General features: G+C 43.7%; 1 protein-coding gene across 1 annotated transcript in view; it reads left to right on the top strand.

Annotated features, from left to right (window-relative positions):
• Window positions 1-3,608: 3,608 nt before the first annotated feature.
• The window catches only part of ITGA4 (integrin subunit alpha 4), a 204,179-nt gene continuing 196,665 nt past the window's right edge, over window positions 3,609-11,122 (top strand). The window contains exons 1-2 of the mRNA XM_040357643.1: window positions 3,609-3,951; window positions 8,081-8,202. Of these exons, the coding sequence (XP_040213577.1) occupies window positions 3,737-3,951; window positions 8,081-8,202 (337 nt within the window). The 5' untranslated portion in view covers window positions 3,609-3,736. The remainder of the gene's footprint in view (window positions 3,952-8,080; window positions 8,203-11,122) is intronic.

The raw sequence follows: 11,122 nt of genomic DNA, 5'->3' as shown, positions 1-11,122 counted from the left end.
GTCTGCACTAAGACACAAGTCAGATTTTTGGTGAGATGCTCCCTGCAATTTTCCTCATTAGAGCCCTGCAGGTGCAGCAGCTGATGAATAATTAGGAAACCGCTCCCTTTAGACTCACATTGCACATGGGTACAGAGAAACAAACAGGTATTTCTTCAGAATAACAAAAGGTAGGAATCTGCATTAAAGTTTGTTAAAATCCTTGCAATGTACATAGATCAGCCTTTTTCACCCAGGGTGCCTTGAGGTTTCTTAGGAGGTGCCTTGGCAAAATGGCTAAAAATGTATCAAAAATTGTATACAAGCCATGGGTTTTCATTATACACCCTTTCAGTATGCCGGATGCATGAATTCCAATGCGGGGTGGGTGTTTTTTTGAAGCACCAGAGGCTCTAAGAGGCTTCAAAATTGGGTGGGCTCAGGCCGCAGAGAATGCTAACGAAGCCCACCCAGGTGTGTGAGAATAGCGAATTAATATTCACTATTCTCACACTGAATCTCTTCTCCGCCAATCAGGAAGCAGGTCTGAGACCCGTTTCCCAATTGTCCGAAAAGGAGGAGGGGAGAGACGGAAGTCGCTGAGCAGGGAAAGGAGAAGAGGCTTGTGATGCCCGTCGCTATGATGCCACTATGGATGGGGTAAGTGCACCGGCCGACCAACCAATCAGGGGGGGGGGGCTGAACTGTTTGCCGCCCCCCAAAAAAATGACCCTCGGCCGCCACTGCTATACACCATTATTACTTTCTAGACACTGGCATTCTAACATCCAATGATGTTATCAGTTAATAGGGAGGATGTCTGTTGCCTCCACAACATCCTTGTTTGACCCTCCCTTGACCCTCTCCGTCAGCATTGGGGACACATTAGCTGACATATAGGGAGACATTGAGGGACAGGAGAAACATTGGAACACTAGTCAGTACCAGTGTGCAAAAGTGTATTTGCTTTGGAAGAATAAATCACCTCTAACGTTGTGTGGATGTTGCTGCATTGTGTAAAGCTATTAGAATAGTTTTGTTACATTTTAGAATGGGGTGCCTCCAGAGTGTCCATAATTTTAACCACTTCCCACCCGGTTATCCTGACCTGACAGGATAACAGCCACCGTGTGCCCGTGGGGGCGTGCATCGCGGCGATCGGTGTGTCAGTCTGACACACCGCTACACCGATCTCGGTAAAGAGCCTCCGACGGAGGCCATTTACCACGTGATCAACCATGTCCAATCAAGGCTGATCGCAATGTAAACAGGGAAAGCCGTTGATCGGCTTTTCCTCACTCGCACCTGACAGACGTGAGTGGAGGAGAGACGATTGGCTGCTCTCCTGACAGGGAGGGTCTGTATTGATTGTTTATCAGCACATCCTCCCCTTGGATGCCTGCCCAGGACAACTAGCATGCCGCCAGGACTACCAGGGATGGCCATCCACACTGGACCACCAGGTATGCCACCTAGACCACCAGGGAAATGCCAATCTGTGCCAAGGCAGCTGCTAATCAATGCCCAGGCTCCTGCCAACCAGTGCCCACTCAAAATTCCCACCAGGGCCACCAGGGATGCATATCAGTGCCGCATATCAGTGCCATGTATCAATGTCCATCAGTGCCGCCTATCAGTACCCATCAGTGCCGCCTATCAGTGCCACCCATAAGTACCCATCATTGCAGCTTTTCAGTGCCCATCAGTGTCACCTATCAGTGCCGCCTGTCAATGTCCATCAGTACTTACAACCCCTCCTGCCCTGTGCCTTTACAACTAATACTATGCCAGATTGCCAAACATATACTTTTTCATCCTAGGTACAGTGTTACACACCCCTGAAGAGCGAGCTGGATCTTGCGAAACTAGGCTGGTCGGGTAGTATGATGCCCGTTTACTCTGTCCACTACTATACTTGTGTATTAATATTTACTGTCTATGTATTGTTTCAATTGGCAATTGTTGGTGTTATGTATGTAACATTTTTACTCTACGCATGTAAACAATTTTACTGGAATAAATGATATACTATACAATACTGTTATTTTTACTGGCGGAAACGTTGCCCACTTCATTTAAAGTCCCGGGGCGAATCCTTTTGTTTTGACTTTATGTAACAGGGATGGAAGTGTGTCACTGGGGACACCAGACCTTTCCTCTTTCTTCGTATGTCCATCAGTGCTGCATATCAGTGCCACCCATCAGTGCCCATTAGTGCCGCATATCAGTGCCCATCAGTGCCATCTCATTGGCGCTGCCTTGTCAGCGCCGCCTTATCAGTGCCCATCAGTGAAGGAGAAAACTTACTTATTTACAACATTTTATAACAGAAACAAAATAAAAACGTAATTTTTTTTAAGATTTTTGGTCTGTTTTTATTTGTTTAGCAAAAAATAAAAACTGCATATTTGAAAAAATACCACCAAAAGAAAGCTCTATTTGTGGGAACCAAATGATAAAACTTCTGTTTGGGTACAGTGTAGCATGACCGCGCAATTGTCATTTAAACAGCGACAGCACAGAAAGCTGAAAATTGGCTTGGGCAGGAAGGGGGTGTAAGTGCCTGGCATTGAAGTGGTTAAAGAATGCCTCTTCTGAAAAAAGGTTGAGAAACACTGACATAGATCACCCAGAGGGGAATGTTTTTTTTCTCAACAAAAGTGGAGTTCCTTTTTAAAGCGGATGTTGCGCCAAAAAAAAATATTAAAAGCCAGCAGCTACAAATACTGCAGCTGCTGACTTTTAATATTAGGACACTTACCTGTCCTGGAGCGATCGCTCGTCACCCTGCTGCTCCCCCCTCCATCCACGCTGAGGGAACCAGGAAGTGAAGCGCTCCGGCTTCACTGCCCAGGTTCCCTATGGCGCATGCGCGAGTCGCGCTGCGCCCGCCGATTGGCTCCCGCTGTGTGCTGGGAGCCAAGTGTTCCCAGCACACAACGGGGGGGGGCGACGGGATGTGACGCAATGCCCGTCTTTTGCCCGTGAATGCCGGAAGTGGGTGCAAATACCTGTCTTTAGACAGGTATCTGCACCCCCCTCCCCCTGAAAGGTGTCAAATGTGACACCGGAGGGGGGGGGGGTGCCGTTTAGCGCGACTTCACTTTAGGGTGGAGAACCGCTTTAAGTTCACACCCATGGGTATGCTTTGTGTAATGCACACCACTTGGCCTGCGCTGTGGAAGGACTGTTTACTTTTTTTGAATTTTATTGAGATGTCACAAAATTTCATTCATTTTTACGTAAAAATGCAGCATGTCCTATTTTTTGTCCCAGCGCACACCAACGCGGCGGACATAAGGCGAGTTGCGTTTCGAAGCTGTCCAACGCAGCTGACACAATTGTAGTGAATGAGCCCCAGTGAGCTGCATTACATCACATTGGTGTCCTGTCTTCAGATGGGGTCAGTCAGCCCTGTAATGAAGCATTTGAAAGGCAAATAAATAGCTGATCTTTTTTCCCAGTAGCCAATCGGAAATGGTAATGAGTTGTACAGTAATTCTACATCATGGCTGTAATTACAAAGGAGCTCCATTCTCTGTGTGCCCCCAGTGATCGCCTTCAGTGCTGATGATGATGAATTGCAGGGGGGGTCGTCCTCCAACTCTCCTAAACTTAGAGAAGTTGTGTGCTGGGCTGTGGGCGGGGCTCCGACACCAACTACACCCATCCGTCTGCATACAATGAGAGTGATGGGCTGCTGCTGGATCCTCAGTGCAATCACAGGAGCTCAGGATCAGCAGCATCATCCCTCACAATGTACAAAGTTACTTCTACAAGTCCCAGGAGGATGGGGAGGAGGACAGCCGGAGCACTGATCACCCTCAGCCACATCTGTACCTTCATCTGGGTGACTCTTCCTGCTGCTGGAGCTTATAACATCGATGAGTCCAGCCCTATGATCTTCCAAGGACCCAGTGGATCTCTGTTTGGTTATTCTGTCATCCTGCACAGCTATGGGACTGAGAAATGGTCAGTGAATGCTGCTGGATTCTCATTGACTTTTTCTGTTTAGAATTCATCAGTAGAATACAAAATAATGTACAGTATTAGAATGAAACAATTTTTTTGCACATTATTATAATCCTACAATATAAAGTACAGCATTATAATTCTGCATTGCACTACACAGTATTATAATCATACAATATAATGTGCAGTATTATTATCATGCATTGCACTACACAGTATTATAATCATTGAATGTAATGCAAAGTATTATAATCCTACTATATAATGCACTGTATTATAATCATGCATTGCCCTACACAGTATTATAATTATACAATATAATGCAAAATATTCGAATCATGCATTGCACTACACAGTATTATAATCATACAATATAATGTGCAGTATTATTATCATGCATTGCCCTACACAGTATTATAATCATACAATGTAATGCAAAATATTCTAATCATGCATTGCACTATACAGTATTATAATCATGCATTGCACTACACAGTATTATAATCATACAATATGATGCAAAATATTCTAATCATGCATTGTATTATAATCATACAATATAATGTGTAGTATTATTATCATGCATTGCACTACACAGTATTATAATCATTGAATGTAATGTAAAGTATTATAATCCTACAATATAATGCACTGTATTATAATTGTGCATTTCCCTACACAGTATTATAATCATACAATGTAATGCAAAATATTCTAATCATGCATTGCACTACACAGTATTATAATCCTACAATATAATGCAAAATATTCTAATAATGCATTGCACTATACAGCATTATAATCATGCATTGCACTACACAGTATTATAATCCTACAATATAATGCAAAATATTCTAATAATGCATTGCACTATACAGCATTATAATCATGCATTGCACTACACAATATTATAATCATACAATATAATGCAAAATATTCTAATCATGCATTGCACTACACAGTATAGTATTATAATCCTACAATATAATGTACAGTATTATAATCAGATAATATTATGCCTTTTATTATCTAACATTACAATACACAGTATTATATATTATAATCATACAATATAATGCAACATATTTAAATCATGCATTGCACTACACAGTACTGTAATCATACAATATAATGCAAAATATTCTAATCATGCATTGCACTACACAGTATAGTATTATAATCCTACAATATAATGTACAGTATTATAATCAGAAAATATAATGCAAACTATTTTAATCATGCATTGCACTACACAGTATTATAATCACGCATTGCACTACACAGTATTATAATCATACAATATAATATGCAGTATTATAATCAAACAATATAATGCAAAATATTTAAATCATGCATTGCACTACACAGTATAGTATTATAATCCTACAATATAATGTACAGTATTATAATCAGATAATATTATGCCTTTTATTATCTAACATTACAATACACAGTATTATATATTATAATCCTACAATATAATGCACAGTGTAATAATTATACAATGGGGAAACTTTATCACATCTGGAATAGGCATAATCTGAAGCAGCTGTGCATGGCAACCAATCCACTTCTATCTTCAGCTTGTTCTGTTAAGTTTACAACATTTAGGGAGAAGCTGATTGGTTGCCATGCACAGCTGCTTCAGATTCTGGCAGCATCAGTGTCATAACCCCCCAGTATATTTACACAGTATAGTAATCATATAGTATAATGCATAGTATTATAATAATATGGTATAATGCACGACACTAAAATCATACAGTATAATGCACGGTATTATAATCATATAGTATAATCAATACAGTATAGTATAGTTGTATACGGTAGTATAGTTATTATATTATATAGTTATTATATAGTATGCAAACATTATATTACAGTATACAGTAAAACCTTGGATTGCGACCATAATTCGTTGCAGAAACATGCTTGTAGTCCAAAGCACTTGTATAGCAAAGCGAATTTCCCCATACGAAATAATGGAAACTCAGATGATTTGTTCCGTACTCTCAAACCAAGGTTTTACTGTATAGTACAATATGTAATATTATAATCATATATAGCTGGATTCACGTAGGGCGGCGTATGTTTGAGCCGGCGTAGCGTATCGTATTTACGCTACGCCGCCGTAAGTTAGAGAGGCAAGTGCTGTATTCACAAAGTACTTGCATCCTAAGTTACGGCGGCGTAGCGTAAATGTGCCGGCCTAAGCGCGCCTAATTCAAATGAGGAACAGGGGGGCGTGTTTTATGTTAATGATTCATGACCCGACCCGATTGACATATTTAACGAACGGCGCATGCGCCGTCCGTGGACATATCCCAGTGTGCATTGCTCCAAAGTACGCCGCAGGGACTTATTGGTTTCGACGTGAACATAAATTACGTCCAGCCCCATTCACAGACGACTTACGCAAACGACGTAAAATTTTCAAAATTCGACGCGGGAACGACGCCCATACTTAACATTGGCTAGGCCAGCTTTTTGTTGGACTAGCCTTACGCCTGAAAACGCCTTACGTAAACGGCGTATCTTTACTGCGACGGGCAAGCGTACGTTCGTGAATAGGCGTATCTCGCTGATTTACGCATTCTAGGTGTAAATCAGCGTTCACGCCCCTAGCGGCCGGCGGAACTAGACAGCTAAGATTCGAAGGCGCAGGCAGTCGTATCTTAGCTACATTTAAGTGTATCTCAATTTGAGAATACACTTAAATGTACGACGGCGCAGATTCAGAGTTACACCGGCGTATATACTGATACGCCGGCTTAAGCCCCCATTCACACCTAGGCGTTTTTACGCCTGTAGTGCTACGCCGCTGCCGCCAGAGGGACGAAAACACATGTCCCTCTATGGAGATGGTTCACATCTCCACGCTGAACGTCCCGGACCTTTTTTTCAGGCGGCTTTCGGCGTTCGGCTAGGAGATGGGAAGCATCTCCATAGAGGGGGTCAATCTGGGGCACATCTAGGCGGACAATACCTGCGTTTTGTCGCCGCAAATCGGGGGTACAAAACGCCGCTATTTGTACCGCGATTTGCGGCGACAAAACGCCGCAAATTTGTCTGCCTAGGTGTGAATGGAGCCTAGCTCTTTCTGAATCTAGCTAATAGTATAAAGCACAGTATTATGATCATATAGGAATAAGGTGTGTTCTGCGTTTAAACAGCCTATTCATTTGGACGGGCTTTCTACCACATCAAATTGCACCAAAAAACACTATAATCATCGCGATGCGCTGAGATTTCCGCTTTAGCACTGTGTCACCCCAGCACACATCAGTGGCCTTGGTACCAGTGTGGCTGCTGGTGTGAGTCAGCCCTAAGGATAAATGGCACTTTGGTGCACCAACATGCACAACATGAGTTGTTGCTTTTGTGGTGACGCACGCACCAACACGTGTTACTGCAACGCAACAGCCTAATGCAGGCAATGGCATGCAATCATAGGCTCAACAGCTGGAAGCAGTTGCGGCGGCGTAGCGTAAATAGGCCGGCGTAGGCCCGCCTAATTCAAATGTGGTAGATGTGGGCGTGTGTTATGTTAATTGTATGTGACCCCCACATAAATGACGCTTTTTACGAACAGCACATGCGCCGTCCGTGAAAGTATCCCAGTGCGCATGCTCCGAATTAACCCGCAAGAAGCCAATGCTTTTGACGTGAACGTAAATGACGCCCAGCCCTATTCGCGAACGACTTATGCAAACGACGCAAAATTTTTAAAATTCGACGCGGGAACGACGTCCATACTTAACATTGTACGCCTCATATAGCAGGGGTAACTGTACGCCGGAAAAAGCCTAATGTAAACGGCGTATCTGTTCTGCGTCGGCCGGGCTTACGTTCGTGAATTTGCGTATCTAGCTGATTTACATATTTCTAGGCGTAAATCAGCGTACACGCCCCTAGCGGCCAGCGTAAATCAGGCGTATAGATACGACGGCTCAGACTCAGAGATACGACGGCGTATCTGGAGATGCGCCGCCGTGTCTCTGGGCCTGTGATGGGCAATGCATCCTCCGCTGCTCCTGTTATATGCGGCCTTTCCTTCGCTCTGAATGTGATTAAACGTTTATTTGATATAGTGTAGAAAGAATTTTTATCAAGTCCTTTTCTATCCCAGGATGATTGTTGGAGCCCCAAAAGCCAACCAGACTACCCGGCCCAATATTAGCAACCCCGGAGGAATTTTCAAATGTAAGATTGGAGATAACATCAATGGGAGCTGCGAGGCGATGGATGTGGGTGAGTAGAGCGCAGGGTGGGATTGGCGAGGATGGTGATGTCATTGGTGTGTTTGGTTCATGTTTCAAGAGTCTTTGCAGGAAAAATGTCATTAGGTTTGTGTATACTTCCTGGATGACTGGAAACTCCATACAGTCCTATGGGAAGTGTAGATTCAGGTTTCCTGGTGATGCACACAGGAGGGCATTCATGGACTTGTAGTTCCACAACAGCGTCTTTTCTTCTGTGAAGACACATTTTTGTCTTTGGGTTGGTTTCCTAAAGTAATTTTATTTCTGCATCACATTCCTATACAGACAACCAACACAACCCATTTATTAAAATTGGAATAAAAAAACTGATACTGATTATTCGACTTGAAGATACTAGAGGGAAATGGTCTACCCAGACCTAAGCCAGCCATAACCGGAGGAATTCTATTTCCTGCAACCACGGGTTGCAGGAAATAAAATCACCCGATTCCCCATCACGGTCAGTGTTGATGGTTGATGGGGGAATCCCTCCCGTGGAGCCATTGGGGTTGATTTACTAAAACTGGTGCAGCTCTGTACAGAAACCAATCCGCTTCCAGGTTTTATTGCCAAAACTTAATTGGACAAGCTGAAGTTAGAAGCTGATTGGCTACCATGCTCAGCTGCACCAGATTTAGCACTCTTCAGTTTTAGTAAATCGACCCCAATGTGTTCTCCCAGTTGGGGGAAGCTGTCAGGGCCGGCCTTAGGTGTTCAGGCGCCCTGTGCGAGCTAATCCTGTGGCGCCCCCCCATCTTCACCCCTCGCCCCCTGGTCACCTAAACATACACAAAGAGGAAAAAAATATTTATAACAAATAATAATTGTATTTTACTTCTTTTTTTTATTATTATTTTAAGTCCCTTATATCCTCCTCCCCTTCTGTGTGTAGGCTGGCTATAAAAAGTAAATATTTTTTCTTTTTAACTGAAAAAGTATATGCATGCAGGGCCAGGGGCTCAGTTTGACTTACCTTTCGGTGGCGCCCTGCGCCGCCCGGCGCTTAGACGCCACTGCGCATGCGCCCTCTGCCTGAGAATAGTCAAGCGTTTTCTGGCTTTCCCGAGCAGCGGCGGCTCATGCGCAGTGTGCCTATCGGGGGCAGCAGCAGCCATTTTTTTCAGGTGTCGCAGTCGATGCGTTGCTCTTCACCCTGTCCCAGGGCAGGGTGACCTGGCAGTGCCTGCTGCTGTGATTGGTAGGAGTCGGACTCCTGTGATGATCATGTGAGTAACTGACTGCTACTCACATTCTGCGAGCTATGATGGCTGCACGGCGCCCCTTTTGCCCATGGCGCCCTGTGCGGCCGCACAGCTCGCACACCCCAAAGGCCGGCCCTGGAAGCTGTCCCCGCCAGGAGAACACAGTGATAGCTAGCAGCAATAATAGTAAAATCCAACAGGCTGGTCGCACCCAAGTTGATCGATCAACTTGGGTACATTCAGCTTGCCCATACATACATGGTTAGCATCTCGGGCCAGTCCCTGTTGGACCATCTACGGCCAGCTCTAGGTGCACAATTACACCAGTGTCCACTTTTCGGCTTACGAGGTCCTGTTCTCACCAGTGTAAAGAACAAGCATTTACATCACGGTAATGTTTTTCAAACACATTCCAAAGCCAATAAAAACAAATGGTGTAGTACACACATAAAAGTCAGAAAAGCTTTGAGGAGCTCTGCTACACTTTACATTGCTATTGATCTGGCCAGCAATGCTTGACAGACATTGGCAGCTTCCAAAGCATACCAAACTCCTCAATTCAAGTCAGTGCCCATAGACATTCTTTAGACGTTCGGGAAGCTTCTGGTTTTGATACATTTCCTTCCAGCAAATTATTTTAGCAGTGATCATTTTAATCACCCATGCTCTTATTAAGTGGATTATCTCAACCATGTAAACTGATACATTCTGCTGAAAAACTTGAGCCTTTGAAAAATAAAAACAGACTTGTTGGCTGGATCACCAGATTAAAATAGAAGAAAGAAAGTCTAAAGAAGGAAACAAATGCAGCCATAACATCTAAGAATTGGTAAACTGCACTGTATTAAATGTTTGCTTTTGGGTTTAATACCACTTTAAGGCAAAATACAATTTCCAGTGTAATGAATACACACTCAGTGGTTTCCGTGGTTCACCATAGAGAGTGGTGAATGTCACATTGGCAGCGCTATGTATACTGCTATTGTTCCAGCTGAAGAACAGGACAATGCAGATGTTGGTGAAGGTCAGCGAATGTCTCTTCATCCAACCCAAGGTGTGCGCAGCCTATTGCATTAGGGTGTGCACCCCAAAGCTCAAACACACACTACCGATCACTCACCATGTTCATTCAGAAGGGTAAGGGGCTGATAAATACATATTTACCGCCCCCTTCCCTCACTCATGCTAAAACATCTTCGCAGGAACAGCCTGCAGGAGAGGAGGGAAGCCGGAGGTTCTGCAGAGGGAAGGAGTGGGGAGCCAGGGCGGTAGGGGAAATCTGTGCTGCATAGAAAAATGATTAGGGTGTGCCTGGGCACGCCCGGCACACCCTGTGCGCACGCCTATGCATCCAACCAATATGTCAACTAATCTGATCTGAAAAATTGTATTTGATAGAGACTACAAATAATTTGACAGTAGAAACCTTCTTTTATTCTTATATACCAATAACTTACCTCATGTGGTCAATTTACTAAAGGAATAGAGGCTGTTCAGTTGGAAAGTAAATGTTTATTTTGCAAAGTTAATGGGTAAATCTTACTTTGCAAAGCACTGCACAAACAGTTGGCGTTATATAATCCCCCATTCATACGTAAAGTGTTACTAAACCCGCAAGAAATCAGAATCAGTCTGTACATGCAGTATAGCACGCTTGTTATACTCACTGTGGAATTTAAGGGGTTAATCCTCTGCATTGTGTAAAAA

Source organism: Rana temporaria, chromosome 6, assembly GCF_905171775.1.
Source record: "Rana temporaria chromosome 6, aRanTem1.1, whole genome shotgun sequence".
Lineage (NCBI taxonomy): Eukaryota > Metazoa > Chordata > Amphibia > Anura > Ranidae > Rana > Rana temporaria.
This window is presented reverse-complemented; position numbering and strand designations above follow the sequence as displayed.